The sequence below is a fragment of the Danio rerio genome, chromosome 17 (genome assembly GCF_049306965.1).
Source record: "Danio rerio strain Tuebingen ecotype United States chromosome 17, GRCz12tu, whole genome shotgun sequence".
Lineage (NCBI taxonomy): Eukaryota > Metazoa > Chordata > Actinopteri > Cypriniformes > Danionidae > Danio > Danio rerio.
The window spans coordinates 45,917,659-45,941,118 of NC_133192.1; the positions used below are offsets into that span (position 1 = coordinate 45,917,659).

The 23,460-nt window shown below is 34.0% G+C and overlaps 1 protein-coding gene and 1 long non-coding RNA gene across 3 annotated transcripts; both read right to left on the reverse strand.

Annotated features, from left to right (window-relative positions):
• Nucleotides 1-425: 425 nt before the first annotated feature.
• linc.alien (linc RNA alien) lies at nucleotides 426-18,459 on the reverse strand. 2 transcript variants are annotated; one of them, NR_133015.1, is made up of 2 exons: nucleotides 18,414-18,459; nucleotides 426-863 (listed from the first exon to the last, which is right to left on the reverse strand). It is a non-coding gene; the product is annotated as a linc RNA alien (long non-coding RNA). The 2 variants fall into 2 exon arrangements; NR_133016.1 differs by lacking the exon at nucleotides 426-863 and adding an exon at nucleotides 16,282-16,953.
• A 1,858-nt stretch (nucleotides 18,460-20,317) lies between these two features.
• foxa2 (forkhead box A2) lies at nucleotides 20,318-22,758 on the reverse strand. Its single transcript, NM_130949.2, is given in 2 exon segments — nucleotides 20,318-21,778; nucleotides 22,508-22,758. Coding segments are annotated over 2 exon segments (1,230 nt in total). The 5' UTR covers nucleotides 22,580-22,758; the 3' UTR covers nucleotides 20,318-20,620.
• Nucleotides 22,759-23,460: the final 702 nt, after the last annotated feature.

Below are 23,460 nucleotides of genomic sequence, written 5' to 3' on the forward strand. Positions count from 1 at the left end.
CATCATGACTTAAAAACTTATAAAAACACATTAAATCTTTAAATTTGTAATAAAATCCTCAAAAGGTTTGACTGGTATATAGTTCTAAATCTTGAAGCACTTTCATTTTAAAATTATATATATATATATATATATATATATATATATATATATATATATATATATATATATATATATATATATATATATATATATATATATATTAGTATTGGTATTTGTGTTTTATTTAAATATTAGGGCAACAAATTATTTGCAGGGGTTGTTTCAAAAGAATGTTGCATTTCCCGTATGACCTGTTGTGGCTGTTGTGATTAATTATTATTTTTTATAAGGAAAACAAGCATTGTTTACTTATTCTTTGCCTATTATGTTAAATAGTCTGTACCTATTTATGGTGCTTAATTAAGAATCCACAGCTCCTTACATGTACTGAAACTTTATTAGGCAATCAAAAAGTCTTAATTGTCAAGTGAAATGTCAGGCAGGGCTGTCTGTGTCTGTGATTGGCTGTAGTGAGGTTGTGGGTGAGTATGGTGGACTGTGTTTGCAGTTGTCCCTAACAGCAGCAGCCCAAACACCTGTGTTTGCTTTAGCGCTCACTCCCCCAATCTCCTCTTTTCAGGTCACATGATCACAGATGCACCAGACTCCATGGGAATACAAAAGCAGGGGCTTTTAGCGCCGTTAATCATTAATGTCAGGCTTCCTTGTGCCCCTCTCTCTTGACGTTGCAGATGTGAATGTTATCTTGCTCATGCATCCAGGTCAGACGTGACTGTGGGCTGCGACAGGTGAACCTGTTTCATGGAAGGCTGTTGCCAATTGATGAAGGGTCATGACATGATGATGAAGATCATTCACATCTAAAAAGAAAAGCACACTCAACATGATTATAATAATGAAAGTAATGCAAGTATTATGAGTCATATATTATATTATATTATAATAATCATATATTAGAATAATCATTTAAGGTGAGCAAATCTACATATTCCACTAAAGCAGTGCTGTGGTCTCATTTGACAGGATGACAGTGAACATGAGAGCTACAGTCTATGAGAGGTTCATGCAGCCCAGGGTCATTCAAAATATGCACCTCAGCCTACAATTTTGAAAAACCTGAAATGCAGTTGAAACCAGAAGTTTACATACACTAAAAAAGGAACATAACAAATTTAAAAAAATGTTTGATGTATGGTAAATCATACTAAATGTTTACTATTTTAGGTCTGTTAGGATTACTTAAATGATTTGCATTTGCTTAATGCCAGAATACTGCGATTTTGTTTTATTAATTTTTTTTTTGAGAATTTTTTATTAATTTCTAGACAGTCAAAAGTTTGTCCTTGGTATTTTTTTAGCTTTGCTTTTAAACTGAATAACTTTGGTCAAATGTTTTGGGTATTCTTCCACAAGCTTCTCACAAAAGTTTGCAGGAATTTTGGCTCATTTCTCCTGACAGAATTGGTGTAACTGGGTCAGATTTGTGTTTTGCTCACACAAGCTTTTTCAACTCTGCCCATAAATTTTCTATAGGATTGAGATCAGAACTTTGTGCTGGCCACTCCAAAACAGTCACTCTGTTGTCCTTAACGCACATTTTAACTAATTTGGCTGTGTGCTTAGTGTCATGATTTGTTTGAAAGACCCATTTGTGGCAAAGATTCAATTTCCTGGCTGATGTCTTGATGTTGCTTCAGTATTTCTACATAATGTTCTTTCTTCATGATGCCATCTATGCTGTTAAGTAGACCAGTCCCTCCTGCAGCAAAACAGCCCCACAACATGATGCTGCCACCCCCATACTTCACAGTTGGGATGGTGTTCCTAGGCTTGTATGCTTTCCCTTTTGTCCTCCAAACGTAACACTGGTCATTATGGCCAAACAGTTCAATCTTAGTTCCATCAGACCACAAGACATTTCTCCAAAGATTATTATTTTTCCTAGTTTAATTTAGTAAATTATAATCTGGCTTTTTTTGTTGATTCTGGCTTGTTGATTTTCCATGTTGTCACACAAGGAAGCAGTGTGTTTGAGGTTTTCCTCCAATTAACTCAAATGTTGTCAATTAGCCAATCAGAAACTTACAAAACCTTGACACCATCATCTGAGCATTTTCAGAGGCATAATAATCTTGTATGTAAACTTTTTTTTGAGACTTTCAAGAAAAGGTATAACAATTTCTCCAAAAATATCTCTCTCATTATTCTGCTATTAAGCATAACAGAAACAAATTTGATAATCCTCACTTGCCTAAAAAGAAAAAGTTTACTCACATTAACATCATGTTTTTAAAAAGTTATGCGCCTTTTTATACAGTGTATGTAAACTTTTGGTTTCAACTGTACGTTTCTTTGGGTATGATGGATGATGGATCCACATTATGAATCTGAGATACATTACTAAGCTACATTGTTTTGTATGTTTCAGAAAATAATAATAATTCCTGACATTTAGATAATGCTTTTTTGGACACTCAAAGCGATTTACACATTGGGGGAATCTCCTCATCCTCCACCAGTGTACAGCATCCACCTGGATGACGTGATGGCAGCCATATGTGCCAGACCGCACAACACAGAGTGCGGAGTGATAAAGCCCATTAAGATATGGGGATGGTTGTATAGAGGTTAAACCCCTACTCTTTTTTGAAGGACATCCTGGGTTTTTAATGACCACAAATAGTCAGGACCTCGGTTTAATGTCTCCAAAAGAGGGCACTCACTGAGCAGTATAAAGTCCCCATTAATATACTGGGGCATTAGGACCCACACAAAGTGCAGGTTGAGCACCCCCTGCTGGTCTCACTAACACCACTTCCTGCAGCAACCTAACCTTCCCATGTGGTCTCTCATCCAGATATTGACCAGGCTTAGCCCTGCTAAGCATCAGTGTGCAAACGTGAGAGATGCAGAGAGCAAGCTGCCAGCTAATATATATGTTTTTGTACACAAGATGAGAATGTGGTGCTTGCCGTACAGATCACCTAGACCATTGAAACACTGACCTAAACCAAATCAATGGTGTTTTCAGAAGTAAAAAGAGAGAAAATTGCTCTGCGACAACATAATATTATTTTGATTTTACAATGCTATCATTCTTTTATGCCTTACATGCCATAATATTAATTTTACTTTAGAATTGTATGTTTTAGTATGTTTTTGTGGTTTTACAAAAATGTAGCACTTTCAGACTGTTGCGTTTGTGCTAGCCTGGACCACATCCATCTTTGAGGAATTAAGCTGACTGAGCCACAACCCTGAACTGAAAAGATGCTGAGATTACATTGAATGTACTTTTGCCTGAACTTGTCATTGGTTGTTCCAAAGACCCCAAATACCCAGCATAAAATTACCTCCACTCTGAACAATAAAGTTTCGAAGTGGAGGATTTTGCAGCAATGCCATCCAAAAATGATCGTGGGCTCCTTAAAGAACCTTACAACGAATGATTATTTCAAGCATAAAGACCATGTCATATTCTGATCACATTTGTACAGTAAGAAATTTTATGTAAGATCTTTTTGTTATAAATTATCACTGATAAACATTGTATTATTTATAACATAAATAATACATGACAATTTTTCAAATTTATGTTATTGACATATTCTTTTTAAATGACAACTTATTTACATAATAGAATAATTTTTTATAAGTTGTTTACATTTGAAGACTTTTTAATTATAAAAACAAATCTTACACGCATAGTGTTTGCTATGGAATGCAAAAACTTTGAAGCTCAATATCTCAAAATTATTCAGAACGCAGATAGAACCTTATAATTCCAAGGTGACTATATATATATATATATATATATATATATATATATATATATATATATATATATATATATATATATATATATATATATAAGTGAAAAAAAGTGGGTAAACTCATTGTAACTTAAATTGTTGACTCAACTTACTTTTTAAAAATCATGCACAGCTAATTTACTTAATCATTTTAAGACAACGCATTTATTGACTTTTTAAGTAAACCCAACTAATCACTTTTTACAGTATACAAATAGAGCTTTTGTTAAATTCACAATCCCGAAAGATGACTGAACCAACAAAGTTCAGACATCCGCCAGATTTACACCACACGCTGTTTGTTTGTTCATCCTGGACACTAACGATAAGAGGCTGGAACATGAGTTCACCACAGAAATCACTAGTTAACCAGACCGTGTGGCCCCTCGGCCCTCCTACACACAGACATGTATTACCACACTCTGCTGTCACACAAATAAAAAGCGGATTATAAAGAGGCATATTTCCTGAGCCCGGGCCAATGGGGAAATAAATAGTTCATTTGTTGAGTCAGAGCAGGCGCTAACCGTTGTGCGCCTTAAACAAAGGTGCCTGTTTACCAGCCACAGGTAGAAGATGGATTGCTGGTTAAACATTGCTGGCATACCTGGCCGGTGCCATGAGTCGGTCAATGAAACCTACTGAGAGGACATTGTATGGCCGAGTCACTCTTATCTATACTCTTTCAGACCAGACCTGTGAGTGAGAGCGAAAGCAGCATTTCTAAAGAGATTCTTCACAATGATTTTTTTGTTTTTGTTTTTTGCTATTATATTTTGGAATGTATTAAACTGAGAATCTTATTTGTTTTATTTTGTTTTAGAGTTTATTTGAAAATTTTGTTATTTTAGTGTCACTTAAATTAATATTAGTTTTTAAAATCAATATTTGTACATTTTTTATTATGTTTTGTTTATTTGTTTATTTTTTGTTTTAGTTATTATACTATAAAAATAATGGTCACACCTTACAAGGATTATTAGTTCATGTAAATTAATGCATTTACTAAGATGAACAAACAATGAACAATACATTTACTACTGTATTTGTTCATGTTAGTTAACGTTAGTTAATGAAAATGCAGTAGTTCATTATTAGTTCGTTAACTCATGATGCATTAACTAATGTTAACAAGCATTGACTTGAATGTTAATATTCCATTAGTAAATGTTCAATTATGATTAATAAATGCTGTACATGTGTTGTTCATGATTAGTTCATGTTAGTAAGTGCATCAACTAATGAACCTTGTAAAGTGTCACCAAAATAATGGTAACACTTTATAATAACTACACACTATAAATCATTTATAAAGCATTAACAAATAGTGAACTTCTTATATGTTAAGCATTAACTCTACATTAATAAGCGTTAGTAAGCAGTTTATAACTGCAGCTACAAATGCTCTATTCTTGACTTAAAAGCACCTATATAATGTGTTTAATAATAGTAGTTTTATACTTAGTTAATGATTTATTTTTCATTACTAAATTAAGTATCACATTATTGACACATTATTGACAAATAAAGGCTCAGTTAAATTCTAAACAGGAAAAACAACACAATCTCACGGCAATTCGTAACTTTTTCATTTAGTGGCTAATTCGTATGAATTAGTACGATCTAATTCGTACAATTTAGTACGATTTACTTATCCCCCAATGACGGTTGGGGTTAGGGGTGGGGTTAGGTGCCACGCTTCCTTTTTAAAATCGTATCATTTTGTACGACTGAAATCGTACGAATTCGTACGAATTAGCCACTAAACTGCCAAAACGTAATATACTTACGTTTTCTCGTGAGATCAGGCTGGGAAAATGACATTATTCATTCCTATTCATTTAAAGATACACAAATGAAACTACTTCAAATGAAAAATAAATCTTTGCAAGCTTATATAAAATGAAATCACTATAGAGTTTAAACATTGCATCTTATTTTATTAATTAATTATTATATTGTTGTTGTTTTATCCAGTTGAATGTCATATTTTGACACTCTAGTTATTTGGCAATGTTTAAACTTTACAGTAATTTTACTTTTTAGAAAGATTGCACAGATTATCGTTCATTTCATTCTGAGCCTTTATTTGTCATTTATAAGGGATTTATAAAGCATGAATAGTCCTCACTTTAGATTAGGTCACAAAACTGCATGAAGTTGAGTTAATAAAGCATTTATTAACATTAGTTAACTATTAGTATATGCCTGAATAATAAGAATTATAAATGTTGATTTCAATATTTTATTATTCATTTACTAACTTATTCTGAATGATCCTAAAAACCCTCAACTACTCTTAAATACAAACGGTTTGTAAATAATTTGATACTTAATTTAGTAATGAAAAATAAATCATTAACTAAGTATGAAAATACTATCATTAAACACATTATATAGGTGCTTATAAGTCAAGAATAGAGCATTTGTAGCTGCAGTTATAAACTGCTTACTAACTCTTATTAATGTAGAGTTAATGCCTAACAAATAATGAGTTCACTATTTGTTAATGCTTAATAAATTATTTATAGTGTGTAGTTATTACAAAGGGTTACCGATATTTTTATTAGTTTTGAAGTAAAATATTGTCTGGAATACTGTTGCAAATTATGGTACTTCAAAATCAACTACCACTACTTTTACTGTTATATTACTTAAATGTTTGTATTTTATAATTACATATTGTTTCTAAGTGTCACAGTGGTGCAGAGGGTAGCATGATCACCTCACAGCAAGTAGGCCGCTGGTTTAAGCCTCTGCTGGGTCAGTTGGCATTTCTGTGTGGAGTTTGCATGTTCTCCCCATGTACGTGTGAATTTCCCCCACAAGTCCAAAGACATGCGATAAAGAGTTATAGGGTAAGCTAAATTGTTTGTAGTGTATGTGTCTGAATGAGTGTGTATGGGTGTTTCTCATTGATGGGTTGCAGCTGGAAGGGCAGCCGCTGCGTAAAACATATGCTGGATAAGTTGGCGGTTTAAAAAGAATGATGATGCTGTTGCAAATTATGGTACTTGACAATCAACTGTCACTACTTTTATTGTTATATTACATCATTGTTTATACTTTATTTATTACATATTGTTTTTAACTACTATTAAGTCAATAAAAGTAACTTTGTTAAACTTGTTGAATTTTCAACTTCAAATATTGACAAAGCAGAGATAAAGGTCCAATTATGCAATTCATCAATTGTAAATAAATTGAAAACACCTTTGAAGATTTTTTACAGTGTATGTTTTGGTTGTTTTTGTAAGCTAAAACCAAACTCAAAACTAACTGGTTTATTCAAACGATTGCATCAAAACTTTTTAAAATCTTCTTTTAGTGTGAAACCTGACATTCAATGCTGCACATAGATTCTTGATGAAATCAAAGATTTTTTTCTAGATTTAACAAAATATTAAATATAACCAGCTCCTTTCATATTTTTTTCACTATTTTTAATACAAAATGTCTATATAAATGTATTACTCATATCATTCCTGGCTCATAGTCCATCAGTTAATGCATGACCAAAACATTGTATCACTTTAACTAGTGTTTTAGCAAGTTTCATGCATATAAGCAAAAGCCCCTCAGCAGGGTGTGTTTTTATTCGTGTGTGTTCCCATTGCTGAATCCTTGGCATGTTCCGGTACTTGCTAATCACCTAGATTTTGTGTGTTTCATCTTATATGACTCAGTTGTTCGCAACCATTTCTGTGCTCTACAGATCTGCGTCATGTTTCAACACAGTAATTCTCAGCACCCATAAATTACACAGTGGTGGCAACTTAAAGAAGTGTTGAAAAGCCATGAACAGAGCTTTACTTTACTATCACTGAAGCATAAGGCTGCACCATCTTACACACAACCTGTTCACACACTCACACACACACACACACATACACACACACACACAAACGTGCATGTGTACATACACACACTTGCATATTTGCGTAAATATCAACATAAAAAACAAATGAATACATAAATTTGGGTTTCTTTAAAGTCACAATATGTTCAAATGCAGAAATAAGCTATTTTAACTAGTGACATTGACCTTGTCCTGTATCACCATTGCTAATGCATCACACAACCTCGATTTCTGCTTTGGCTTTATAGAAAACTGGAAAACACCAAAGACTGCTTAATATGTTTTGTGTTTTATTAGATTGCACAGTGCAGCATTTTAACATAAGCCTAAAACTTTATTTAGATAAAACAACGTTGCTGACCTGACAAGCAGGAAGCAGTTGACTGTCGCATAATTAAAGTTCTCATCAGCAATTGTTTCAGCGTAATCATTCAGCCTGTTTCCTACTAATACGTTTTTATTCATGACCATGAGTTCTGCTCCTTAGGATCTAATGAAGACCACAACTCCAATTTTACACACAGTCATGCCATCATAAAACTATCCCTTTGTTGTTTGTTGTAAATATGTGGCCTTTAACAGGGACAGTTACATTCTGTGCCCTCACATTTTGTGATCAATCAGTGAAAATTCTTTATAAAATCCAACTGCATGAAGTGTATTAGCTATGCATTAATGTATTAGCATTAGCCTCTAAGTCAAAAGAGCAATATCAGCTCTTCTTATATTCAGATAGCTGGCTATTATATCCAAGTTTTCTTTCTGATGTGCCCATGAACCCAATATTTAGCTGGCTATTATATCCAAGTTTTCTTTCTGATGTGCCCATGAACCCAATATTTATCAGAAATAGACCAACCGTAACATTTTAAATTACTTTTGTGAGAGGCCCTTTTAAGACAAAACCAAACCCATGTGTTTCACAAAAAGCTCATCATCTTTCAGTTAATGCATGACCAAAATACTATATCATTCTGATGTTTTTTTTACAATAGACATAACCACAAAACAAATATGGCTTAGTATATAAAGTAGGTCTGTAAAATATATTGCTTCAGTATCGATGTTGCACTGTGTGCATCTGCAATCGTCACATCACAGGATGTACTGTATGTTGAGATGGGAATTATAGTTGACCTGGAGTGCATTTTTGAAAACCTCTGATAGCCAACCAAGGTCACAAGTTGTGTCGTTAGAAACACAGTTCGTTGATTTGGTGTTTTTTTCAAATTCGTTGTTCCAACGAACATTCGCAAACTGCGTTGCAAACTTCTTTGCTTGCAACTACACCTCTGGAGCTGTAGTTAGAAACATAGTTCCTGGCTGTGTTCAATTCCCAGTTATCCCTCTATGCCCTATACATTTAGAACATTCTAACCTTTAAACTTGGAATTATTTTTTTAAAAGTCATCTCTTTTCGGTGTAATTTGCTTTCAAAGTATTTTTACAGTTTAGTTTTAGCGATTTTCATGTTTACAATTGTGCTCCCTTCACAATGCACTTTGAAAACATTGATGCCATTTGGAACACAGTCGTGGCTCATGGCGAAAGCTGGGTGAACTATTATTTAAAAGCGGAATTTATGTTACAGCTCCAAAGCTTGAAAACAAAAAAACATAGCATACATAAATTTTCTTTTAATTTATAATAGGTTATTTATTAAGCATCTGTACTGTATATGACATGGTTCTGTTGGTTAGCACATTTCTGCAGTGGTGTCAAATTGTAAAAGTAGACTTTTTAAAAAAATAAAAGAAAATAAACAATATCCTACTTAGTAATAATAATAATAATCATCATCATCATCATCATCATAATCATCATTAATATTATTAATATTATTATTAAAGTATGATTTTTTTCATTTTCTAATAAATAATACATTTCATTTCTTAATAAATAGCCTCATTATTTATTTATATGATATATATATATATATAAATATATATATATATATATATATATATATATATATATATATATATATATATATATATATATATATATATATATATATATATATATGATATTAGAATCCATGTTAGCTTAGTTTTAGAATAGAGTATGTAATGTTCTAAATAATATTTGTATTTCAATTAATATGGAAACGAGTGCATGTTTTTACCAAAACTTATGGGGTAGTTTAATTATAGGGTTCCTCTCTAAAGAAGTTACCACCTCGTTTAGAGCATCATTATGGTCGTTTTACTTTATAACTAACGCGGTTCAAACGATGGATCTGCGACAGAGAAACTACGGGTTTTGGGAAACACTTGTCACTACATTTTTTTTTCCATACGAGGCATTGTACTATGATTTCAGCCACGAATCACATCGTTGTTTGGGAAACACACTCCAGGACAGGACAGGATTTGCATGTTTTGAGTCCTGCGGCTGTGTGAACATTTCAAGAGAGTTTAAAGCACAAATTGTAATGTGTGCAACTCTAACAAAGATTAATTTTATTTTATTTTTGTATACAATGAATGCCTTGGAGTGCTATTTAAATTTGATTATTCAATTTCTGTACTTGAATACTGTTTGACTCCAAAAGCACAAAGGACTGTTTATTTCACTTATCTTTGGTCTGTTATATTTATGTTTTAATTATCTTATTGGATAACACTTTAGTTTAGGTAACAATTCATGCTATCTAATTACCTGCCTATTATTAAGATATTAACGGTTAGTTATAAAGTATGATCTTATTCTGTCTCCCTTATCCTACCCTAAACCCATCTTCTACCTCAATAATTAATATTTAACAGCTAATTAGTAGTTTATTAAGCTAGTAGTGTTATTTAATGGTTTATAATACCTTGAATTGTGAACCAAACTAAAGTGTAACCATTTATTGTATATTTTTCGCATGATTTACTCTCTTTTAAAATCACCCCAATAAATATATCATGATGAATTCTTTCAAACAGAGCTATTCAATTGTTGTGGTGAAATTGTATTCATATAAAAATTATCACAATAAAATCATTTTTCAGATTAAACGAAAAACATTGATTAGTTGATCATTTTAACTGTTAGTTTAGATTAAAAATAGGGTAATAAGGTTAGTTAACATGAACTGACAATAAACAATTCTTTCAAAGTATTTACCAATTAGTTCATTTCATTACATCTTAATTGAATCTCATGGTAACATTAATACACACTTAACTAAAACCAGTGGCAAGTTGTTTTATTGTGCTGTTAAATATATATATATATATATATATATATATATATATATATATATATATATATATATATATATATATATATATATATATATATATTGATAATTGCTTGTTTAAGCACCAGCATTAACAAATGAGATCTTATTGTTATCCAACAGAGTAGCCACTGCATTTTTTAACTTCTCATGAATTTTTTTTTTTTTTTTTTTTTTGCCAACGCACACTTGTGAATCACATTGGAGATCAACTGTATCACCAGTTTAAAGCCCACATCAGAGACCTTATACTCTACAAGATAAGGCATTGTCCTTAAAGCATAATCTCGACCCCCATTTTTTCTTGTCTTCCCCTTTAAACGAGAGCACATGTAGAGGTGAAGCCTGGCCACACTCATACATGCACAGATATATGCATGCCTGCTCCCCGATTTGTGAAAAAAACTGTGCAAAAGTATCTAAATGAGCATACAGTACAACATACAATGAGAATTAAACACATGGGGCAGCTGGACTCTTATCTGAACGAAACTCAGCAACAAAGGAGCCCTAAGACTAAGAAGCTTGATGCATGGGAAAGCTATGGGCCAGCTATTGTGACTGCCCTTCTGCTGAGCAAATAGTCCAAACTGTTCATTCCCCGTCTTCCATTCTCTCGCCGGCACATTGTTTGTGTCCTTGCATTTCATTCGGCAAGGAAGATTGCTCTCAGGCCCAGTGAGCAAACAGTCCAGAAAAGAGCCGGCTATCTTCTGCTGTTCCCAGGAGAACTAGCATTTTGATTTGGGCTCCAAGCTGTCAGAGGATTGGAGAGTTGATGTCAGGGTGCCTGAATTAATTGCTTTAAGCCGAGGAGGGGGTGACTACGTTTATCGCCAACTGTTCAGTAAGATGTTTCCTAGCAATTATGCCCTCTACTTCGGCCGCGAGCCTCTCAGTGGGCAGCTTTTATATTTTAGAAACATGCCACATGACTTTGAAAAGCACAGAGCTATATTGGGGGGGAGAGGGGATGATTGGTGAAATGCCATATTGGAATTGAGATTCAGCTGAAAGCGATGCTGGTGGAAATTTCAAATCACACAACTGTTCAGTTACCATTTTCATTTATGGGTCAAGCTCAATTTGGAAAGTGAAATTTTGAGGAATCTGTGGCAATTTTTACAAGCCATAAGAACTATTTAAATGTCAAATGTGACATGTAATGTAGCAGTAGCAGTTTCTTCAAGCACCGTTTACATCTGAAATTAATTGTAAACATATTGTTGTTCTTGTCCGTTACCATCAAAGGGCACTGCACATGCTAAATAATTCAACTGTTCCCATTTTCCTTCAACTTCAATGTAGAGAGAATTTGCATTGTGAAGGCAATATGTTTATTCACCTATCCCAATAAAGCACGTGCATTTGTCTAGATTATGAATTACTCATATATGTCCTACTGCTTATATTTATCATTACAAGGCACCATCCAACAATGCTTTGTTTTGCATGTAAAAATGGCCCTGTGGATGATTTGCATTGGTATAGGTTTGGTTTGCATTGGTTTTAAAACGGTCTATGGGAAGAGTGACCTCAACGATGGGTTGAGCCCTTTAAACTTGCTAATACACAGTTATGGTAACAGTTGCTGCTGCATTGTGAAAATATCAAATAAATAAAAACGCTTACTGCCTGAATTTTATTTAGTTCATCAAAATAATAAAATGAACTATTCTAGTCATATTATCTTGCATCAGTCAAACTGAATAAAATATTAACCTAATCTTAGCATAATAAACAATAGATGAAAATTGTTTAACTGATTAAAATAAGCTACTGATCCATAAAACATTTGTCTTGACTTTTAGTAGTGTCATTTTTAGTGTAGTAATAGCCTACCCAAAAAAAGCTTTGAAAAAAAATTTTTAAAAACAGAGAAACAAAATTTCCTTACTCTTTCCTCTTCTTTTGGTAACAATATTAAAGTGCAATAACAGAGTTACAGAGTTAAAACAACATACATTTTCTCCATGGAATATTGATTTATATCAGGGGTCACCAATCTCTGTCCTAGAGGGCCGGTGTCCCTGCAGGGTTTAGCTCCAACTTGCCTCGACACACCTACCTGGATGTTTCCAGTATACCAAGTAACACCTTGATTCGCTTGTTCAGTTGTGTTTGATTAGGGTTGGAGCTAAAATCGGCAGGACACCGGCCCTCCAGGAGCAAGTTTGGTGACCGATTTATACAATAATATATACACATTTACCTTTAAATATCTGCTATTAGTCCAAAGCTTTTCAATAGTATGTGCACATTAAGCTTCATCTCTGTGGGGTATTTTTTAATGCTAAACAAAAAAATTGTTCATGATGCAGTACCAAACAAATTCCACCAGTCAGAATTTTATGAAAAAGCTTAGTGTGACAAGCAATTAAACATGGAACAGTATTAAATTGTAATACTTAATAAAATATACTTCATTAAAAAGGACCGTTTTTTTCAAGTTGACTTCATTTTTGTTTTTTGTTTTTTTGTGATTATTGTTGGGATTGTGATTCTTTCCTTCACTTAAACCATTAAATACACAGTCCTGTAAACTTGTTGAATTTTCAAATACCTGTTATTTGATGCATCATTAAAACTTCATAAAAATAAAGCTTTGCATCAAAGGTTCCACAAAGAATCTTTAAAATCTAAAGAACAATTACATTCCACATTCTTGTGCTTAGAAACAATTGGTTCTTTAAAGATTTAATTGTTGAAAGGTTATTTAAGGAATTATTGGTATGCTCATCAAGAGAATATAAGCAGTTCACAACTGTTTTTGCATTACTGTTAAACACTCTTCAGATGTAGGGCCTTGTTAACGTTTTCACTAATTGGTGCCGTTGTCATTGCTTCTGTAAATTGGAAAACAAAGACATGATTGGTGATAATAAATCAGCCTCAACAATGAGGGGAGCTCTTGATTTGACAGGAAATTGAATTAAACTGTCTGCGATGGCACTGTGAGCATGAGGATCGAGGTTAAACATGCTGTGTCAGGGGACCACTACTGCTCGAACATAGCAGAGGGCTTTTTAACAGGCAACAGCCACACATTAATCTCTTTGTGATAAATGCATTTATACTGGATTAAACTGAAGATTGCCTTTAGTTTGAGAAAGGGTTGGTGAATTATTTGGCTCTGAGTTGGGGGATTTACTTTAAGTGCTCTTGCTGTGGAGTCTCTGGGGAAACTGTGGGTAGAGATCCTGGAAATATGTTTACTAGCAGGTTAAATTTGCCCATGGCAATCAACAGCAGCAAGAAATACTTGATCTAATAATAGAGCATCATCTGGTATTTACTCTTCCATCACATTGCTTTTGCTAACAGGCAAATGATTTGGATTTCACTGTGAATATTGTTTATAAACAAAAAGAGTCATCAGCATGAAACTCATAAATCCAGATGATTGTTTGTGTGTGTGTGTGTGTGTGTGTGTGTGTGTGTGTGTGTGTGTGTGTGTGTGTGTGTGTGTGTGTGTGTGTGTGTGTGTGTGTGTGTGTGTGTGTGTGTGCGTGCTTTCTCTATGAAACTTGAAGAAAAATCTTCTCATGAATGCTTCATGAGCTTGTCCATCACCCTCTAAACTACAAGCTCTTCAATGCAGAAATAAAAATATATGCAGAAATCACCTTTGTGACATACTCCTCTCACGTACAATAAATTGGACAAGCTCTTTCTTGGAATAACCTATCGCCTTTACCATTTCGGCATCAGGAACACATGCAGGACACAATCTGATTCGCTTTTGTTATGCAGGGAATCACGCTGGGGCATCTGGGCTTGTTTGCCTTTGCTGAGAAATGGAGATTGGTTTGGAGGTCTGAATGAATTCCTGGCGTCTGTGTTTATTGCTTTCATTAAGATTTAATGAGTCAAGTGTCCTTCCCGTTGACTTCGATTTTACCCACAGAGTTTGACCACAGGAAATGTTGGGCAAGTCGGAACTATTGGCATCTGTACCGTGTATACATGTACGTCAATGCACTTGCAATGATAAAGCTGACGTTAACAACTGAGAGTCCTTTGATGTAATTTCTTATGTAATATCCTGACTATTTCAGCCTGAAACTGAAGTATCCAGGTAATATTATCTCTAAAGGATGCTGATGTTTAAGCAGTGAATTAGATGATTGGCGTGTTGAAAGGGCTTGTGCTTTTGCACAGCAAGAATTTCACACTAAGATGTTGGATGAGTGTGAACACAGCCCTGACCCATCACACTCTTGCACTATTTCCGCTGCATTTGACCAGATCAAACCACAAACCATTTAATAGCTGCTGCAGTATATTGACAATCATACTTTCTTTTAAAGCTGAGAAGGAATAGACTCATATGTATTATCTTAAGAGCAGGGTTAAAGACATCATGAGTAAAATATATATTTATATGTATATAAATATGTCAATATTAAAGTAAATATCCAGTGCTCAGCACAATACACCACATTTTGAAAATGAATATTTTTATATTTCTCAGTGAATATAAGCAATGTTTTTTGGTGCATTTAAACAAAACAGATTTGTTAAACAGATATATTTATCAAAATAATATCTCAGTCACCAAACATTACACAGAAAACACAATTAAATTCAAGCAAAATATTGCAAAAGAAATAAAAATAAATATGACAACTTAAAACATTTCAACCTATTTTTTCTATTATTTTGCTTCTCTCGATTTTTCCTCTTTTCAAAATTTGTATTTAATATTTTCTAAAACATATTTACTAAAGTAAACTAAAACTTATTTTTTGGACCGTTATTATAAGTTATTTTGTTAAATAAACTCCAGATTTGGCTTCAGTACTGACTAATCTAATGTATATGCACAAATATAATATTGTATAGCTTCCTATTAAAAATATGAATTTAAAAGAATATTTGTGAGGGGTAAGTGCTAAGCACTGTATATATGATTGTAATTCATGTTCAGTGCCACTACTTATGCTATTAAAAAGCTGTTCAAGAAATGCTTATGTGTTTTAATAAATCAGCATGTTGTATTCAAAATACCTTAAATATCACTTAGGGTTTCTATAGTATCCATTGCCTCACATTAAATGCAAACAATTAACTACAAAAGTAAGAAAACAGGCAATTCTCTAGACAAATATGGTGGATATTTTTTGCATGATTTAGACTTGATACTTTAGATTCAGTTCATATTTTGCTGTGTGAAATATAGTGGAGTATATCTTTTGAGAGCTGTCTGTTCGTCTTTATATTATGCAGATCATTACAATAATGTAATGTTATTTTACATTTAAATATACACTTTTATTTACAAAACTAACTAAGAATAGTACAACGTAATGTAAAGATTAAATAAAATATATATTATATATAAAATATCTCTTAAATCTAAATGACAAAACAACCTATTGCTTTTTCACATTTTTATTTCTTCAAATATACACAACAAGTTCAAGGTCATCTTTAGGCGATAAAATGTGTTCTGACATTGTCATAAAATGACCAATAGATAAATATGGAAGTATTCCAAAAACATTTAAACTAAACAAAACAAGCAAGAGTGAATGATTTAAACATTTTTTACAATTACAAATAATAATAATTTAATCCCAGCATACAACTATATTTTGATTTAAATAGTTAGTATAATTGTTATTGTTGTATGAACTTTTTTATCTGTTTTGGGGGAGAATATAATACTTTTACATGTAATCGCATTGCCCGGCGTTTAAAATGCCTTAAAGACTATTACAAAGACTAACCTAATCCTATTCGGCATATTGCAGTGAAACTGCCTTTCTAACTTTAGGGCGTAGATTAAGCGTCTGTGTTGTGCGTTAATATAGTGTGGGACATCAGCGGGATTAGGAGTATTTGGTCTTAAATCGGGGTAGTGTGAACGGTCCCTCCCCAGCAATGGGTTAAAGCGGCATTACAGCTTGTAAGATGGGTGTCCCGCAGATCTCCCGGGAGACCAGCTCCACTTGGGTGTTCCAGCACTGAGCACAGACCATTTAGATGACACGGAGGTGTTCTGATGCCATCTTCTCGTGCAATATTCAAAGTTGTTTTCGAATTTTTGTCTGTATAACAAAATACAACGAATGGTTTATTAATTAATGGTTGGTAAGATTGTTAGCAATTTAACATTACGAAAATAAATTAATATGAATTTAAATTACATTAATATAAGTTTACATAAATCAATTAATTGTTCGCTATTAGGCCTGCTTTAATTTTCTGTGCGATATTTAATAAAGTTTAGGTAATGCCCATTGCTCTTCTTGAGAAACTTTATACACTGAATAGGAATTTTGTGGATCATTTTTTACATTTTGGCTTTCATTTGCACTAATATGCAAATTGGACAAATCCAACGAAAAGTAATTAAACACGGTTAGTTAAGTGAAATAGAAAAAACGTAAAATACAGGGAATCTATGCAGCTGCTGCAACCAACAAAATTTTTTTTTTTAAATATAATTGATTTTCTTTTATGGTATTTATTATTTGTCTTATAATTTCCATATTGTTTGAGTTATAGGTAGGCTATGTCTTATTGCTATATGTCTAAATATTTTTAAGGTTTTATTTGAACGTACTAACGTAGGGTATAAAACGCATATAGCAAGATTTTCATTCCAGGCGTCCTGTCTTAATAAAACTGACTACTATTATTATTGTTGTTGTTGTTGTTTTTGTTATTATTATTATTATTATTATTATTATTATTATTATTATTATTATTATTATTATTATTATTAATGTTGTTGTTGTTATCATTATTATAAATTGTTATAAATGTTATTAATATTATTATTATATTGCTATTATTATTTTTAGTAGTGGTAGTTAGTATATTATTATTATTATTATTATTATTATTAATATTATTATTATTACTATTACTATTACTATTATTATTATTATTATTATTATTATTATTGTTATTATACTATCGCAGTACAGAATCAAAAACTGAGCAGCTATAGACCTGTTCTTTTTCTGTTTTCTTAACGTGAGATTGTAATAGTTGTTTTGTTTGCTGTCAAACCTGTGTTTAATTTTATGCTCATGTAGATGGCTACTGGTATTTGTGTCTCTGGAAAGACACCACAAATTTAAATGAAATTAAATCTTCGTTTTGGTTATCGAAAACACGTTAATATGTAGATCTTTTGGCTTTCGTTAAATGAAAACCTCGCATAGTATGGTCTCGTGGCTTACGCTTTTATCTCGACAAAAAGGTTCGTCCGATGAAAACCATAGCTATGAACCTGTGCTCTATTTGACGGGCACAGCGAAACCAGTGCATTTCTTCTTCAGTATCACTGGCATCAATCAGCTGAAAAAGCCATCTGACAGTCGGCTGAAAGAGCCCCTAACATCAACACTTGAGCTGCGTCTGTTCAAGCGTCAAATTATATTCCCGTGAAATCGAAGTTGCACGCAGAAACATTCTATTTGGAATCCTCTCTAAGCGAAACACAGAATGCATCGAAAACTTCACCATTAAATTAATTTAATCATAAAAATATGCGTACCTGATGCCCGTAGGACGGTATTCGTTGTCTCTCCCGCTGCCTTCTGCACAAGGCTGGAAGCCTCACGGCATTTATTTGAGCTCAAACTCTGTCATTGTTGACTTTAGCAACAAAGCAAAGATTTCACTGCCCCGCTAGTTTAAAAAAAATGATTATTTTACCAAGATATCGATCAGTGCGCTATAAAAATTCAGCCTAGCATTATGACTAAAACGAGGGGCACCGAAATTTAATTTCTGTGTAAATTTACCTAGAAGTGACGTGCTCTTATTCAGTTTACACTCGTGTTATTTGATTGCTCATGTACACAGACTATATGTATTAATACCGCCTTTTTCATTGTTTGCCAGTTGTTGTTTATTCGCAGATCATGAAAGTTTGAAATACAATGGAATGGTCTAAGAACTAAAAACACTGAGGTAACAAAACAAGAACTTCTTGCCTATTCAAGTTGAAGGAGAAACCTCTGATTATAAACATTGATGTGATACTTCCAGGGAGGATGATTTGTTGGCATCATATGATTTCTTTGTCTACAAGTTTACTATTATAAGGGAAAGTTTGTAATACAGCCTTCTTGTTTGTGTCAGAACAACAAAGTGATGTATGTCGTTTTTGTTTTAGAAGGAATTTAACCTATACAACTCATGTTTTTTATCAACAAGAGTCTCATATCTTATTCATGTTATAAAACAGGTGAAATTATTAGGAACCCAATTTTTGCTCAGTTTAAAAGTTTGATCTGTTTATGTATGTTACGATCTATTCAAATTTAATGGATGGGATTTGTCAATATTTACCCCCCCCCCCCCCCCACCCCCCCCCCCTGCTTCCCACACACACACACACACAAATGTAGATAGATAGATAGATAGATAGATAGATAGATAGATAGATAGATAGATAGATAGATAGATAGATAGATGGATGGATGGATGGATGGATGGATGGATGGATGGATGGATGGATGGATGGATGGATGGATGGATGGATGGATGGATGGATGGATGGATGGATGGATGGATAGATAGATAGATAGATAGATAGATAGATAGATAGATAGATAGATAGATAGATAGATAGATAGATAGATAGATAGACATTAGCACAAAGGGAGAGAGCGACGAAGTGTTAAAGCTCATGTGTGAACCATGTGCACATTAGATGCATTCAAAAATATATATAATGTGTTTATGCATTTATGTTAACGTTTTGTGTACACACACACACACACACACACACACACACACACACACACACACACACATATATATATATATATATATATATATATATATATATATATATATATATATTATATGAAACGTGGAAAAGTGTGATTGTAACGCATATATTCGGCCTTTAACAAGGTTTTCTTATCACAATATACGTTATATTGTCCTAATGGAGAAATAGACTTCAAATCACTTGTTATCATTTTTACGTAAAATACAACACATAATTTATACTATTGTGAGTATCATTTGTTTGTAGCCAAGTAAATAATAAATATTTAGGTCAGTAATTCCCGTGTGATCATATAAATGAAGCGCATTTTAGCTTATTTTATTTATAAGAACAATAAATTTGTTTGACTATACCCATTGTATTTTCGATACCATAACTCATAATCGAAAATGCAAACAATTTTTTTTTAAATAATTGAATTATCAATTAATTTGGCCTCAATATTAACAATTATTTGTGCAAATTCAATGTATTCGAAATTATTTAAAAGCATTATTAAAATAAAATGTATAATAATTTTCTTATCATTGTTATTATTATTATTATTATTATTATTATTATTATTATTATTATGCTATTATTAAATTTTTTATTATTGTACATAGTTGTTTTTGTCGTGAACACAATAATAACACAAATGAGTGAAAATCTGAATTGCGAAAAAAGTCCAAATAACACTTTAATATAGATTCTGTTCTTGTCATCAACTACAAGAATACACATTTACAAGCCATAAATAAGTTTACACATGTGATTCAAGAAGTCCAATCCGTCCGCAGTCCTTCGGTGTAATTTTGGTCCATTTTCAAAAGCCGCCTTGAAGAGTTCGTCACATTGTTAACATGTCTTTTACAAATTAATAACTAATGATCATCTAAATTAACAGGAAACATCGAAAAATGAATACATATACACAAACATTTTACAAATTTACAAATTGTCACAAGGTCCAAGAGAGTTTAGGAAGAGTTCAGGATGGGCCTGGAGTACACACCTTGGTAATAGGATGTGTCCGGTGAATCCAGGCCTGCTTTGCTTGCCATGGAGCCCATGGATAACGTGCCGGCCATCGGAGAACCGTAACCATAATGCATCACTTGCTCGTATGTCTTTAGGTCCATTTTGTGATGCTGCTGCTCCGAGGACATTAGGTTGTTAATAGAGAAGGGGTGATTGAACGAGTAGTGATGTTCTGGCTTCAGGTGTCCTTCGTGCGCTAAAACAGAGTTATGTTGAGCCAGCAGATGCTGCGCCTGGGAGGTCGGGGACGCTGCGTGGTCCGGACTCAGACCCTGACCCGACTTCATGTCAGACAGAGATCTTTTGTGCTCGTTACTTGAAGAGTTGGAATGAGGAGATTCGTTCCCATTGCAGCTCTCGGAGCTGCTGTTTGATCCGCCCTCTGATGTTTTTCGACTCGGATCCTTGCTTAGTTTCTTATCGCACTTGAAGCGCTTTTGCCTCCTCAGGTAACAGCCGTTTTCGAACATGTTTCCGGAATCGGGATGAAGGGTCCAAAACGAGCCTTTACCCGGCTTATCCGGAGAGCGCGGAACTTTCAGGAAACAGTCGTTAAAAGACAGCGAGTGGCGGATAGAGTTTTGCCAGCGTTGCTGGTTCTGTCGGTAAAAAGGGAAAAGGTCCATTATCCACTGGTAAATCTCACTAAGGGTCAGCATCTTACTGGGTGATTGCTGGATGGCCATGGTTATTAGAGAAATGTACGAGTAAGGGGGCTTGGCATGAGTGTAGCTCCTGCGGTAGGTCTTCGGATCTCTCGATCTGTTTATGTTCGACTGGCCGTACATAGGGCTCATAGCGTTCATGTTGCTGTACGAGGTTAGGGCGTTCATGGAGGGCGCTTGCGCTGCTATTGGGCTCATGGTAGGGCTCAGGGCTGCGCTCATGCCCGTCATACCCGCACCCATGCCGGCCATCGCTCCCGTACCGGGGGACATGCCTGTCATTGAAGGGCTCATGCCCGTGTTGACATAGGACATGTTCATGGTGTTAGCTGCTGTCATGTTTGCAGTCGAACTCATTCCGGACATAGTCATGTAAGTGTTCATGGAATTCATTCCAAGTCCAGTGTTCATGTTGCTGACCGAGGTGTAACACTGCGAAAGAAAACAAGACAATTCGATTAATTACAAATGCGCCAAAGTATTTTTTCAGAAACAAAAAAAACTTCGGTTTTTTTATTTATATACTTAATTATTTATTTATTGCTTCGTTAACCTTTAAAAAGAAACATTAAAAAGTCGATTAAAGAATGTCAGGGTGTGCTGAAGATTCGATTTGTTAGTTCGGGTTCATTTTATTAAACAGTTATTTTGTTTGTAAGTTTTAAGGGTTTGAAATGTTTTAATCTGGAAATATTTGCTCGATAACTATTTGTTTAGTGTTACTAAAGTGAAAGTCTATTTTTGGGGTGCATTTATAGCTACTTAATTGCAGGTTGCCAACATATAGACAAGCCTAACCAATTAGTTACAGCCGCTCAGATATTTAAAAGCAAGAATTAGGCTATCTGTTCCAAAGTTGAAAGTGCAAGTTATTTTCGCTTCTGAACACCCGATGTTGTTGAATAATAAAACCCGTGTATTCGTCGGTAGGCTATTCGCTATTGGAAATGAAAAGTTTGCGTTGCATGTCAAGCACAACTTTGTTAGGATAGTGCAGGGCGTCGAGATGATGGGGGAGGATTTGGAGGCGCCTCAAGTCAATATTTGATCTCAAAGTTAATATTATCTCAGGGCTAATAGTGAGTTGTATAAAACCGAATCGGAATTCGACGAGGAGAAAAAAATACATAGGCTATATATTTATTTAGGTGAGTTACCCACCTCAGGCTCTCCGTAGTAAGTGCTCCAGTCTGCTGCGTGTTCGTGTCCCTCCATTTTGACAGCACCGAGCATCCTGGAAAAAAGTTTCGTCTACTTTTTAAAACGCTTCCCCACACGAGAAATGCCTGTATTGTGTGTCCTTTGGCAGCCAAAGGTGGTTGTTGGGGACCACGGGATACACTCGTGTCGTCGTTGTGCTCTCCTCCTGTCAAGGACTGGCGCATGTGTGTTTGTGTATGTGTGTGTATCTGAGACGACTGCAGTTGAAATGACGCCTGCTGCTGGCTCTTAACGCTGTGATATAGCTCTGTGCGCCCGGGCTAGCCTCCAATCCCTACTGCTTCACTCGGCCCCTATTTGAATAATCTGCTCACACCTAGGCGTGAGACTTCTCCATTTGCCCCCCTATTGTACACCTGCGCAGCTTGAAAAGAGCAGCCCCATTTGAAAAGATTCATTATATCCTAATCTTATTGTATTCCAGCGGGAGAAAAGGGGAATAGCAGTTTGGACTGCTGTGAGAACAGTGGCTTGGTTTGAAATCACATCCAGATAAAACTGGGGAGAACGAATTTAAGAATCCCAACACGGTTTATCTGTGGTTTTTGTTTAGAGCTAACTGGGCAAGTTATTCTTTTTTTTTGTTTGTTTTACAATTAATTTCTAATTTGAAGGAAAGTATTTATCATACATGGGTCACATATTTAGGCAAAACCTTGTGTATAGCTTGTGTATAGCTTGTCTATATATATATATATATATATATATATATATATATATATATATATATATATATATATATATATATATATATATATACCGTTTTCCCATACGGTTAGTTATTTTTAAAGCCCTGTATTTTTCAGTAAAAAAGTTTTAACTGATACCCGATTTATCTTTGTTTTTCATCGGCATAATTGCACGGCATAATTAAGTAAGCCAATAAAAATCAA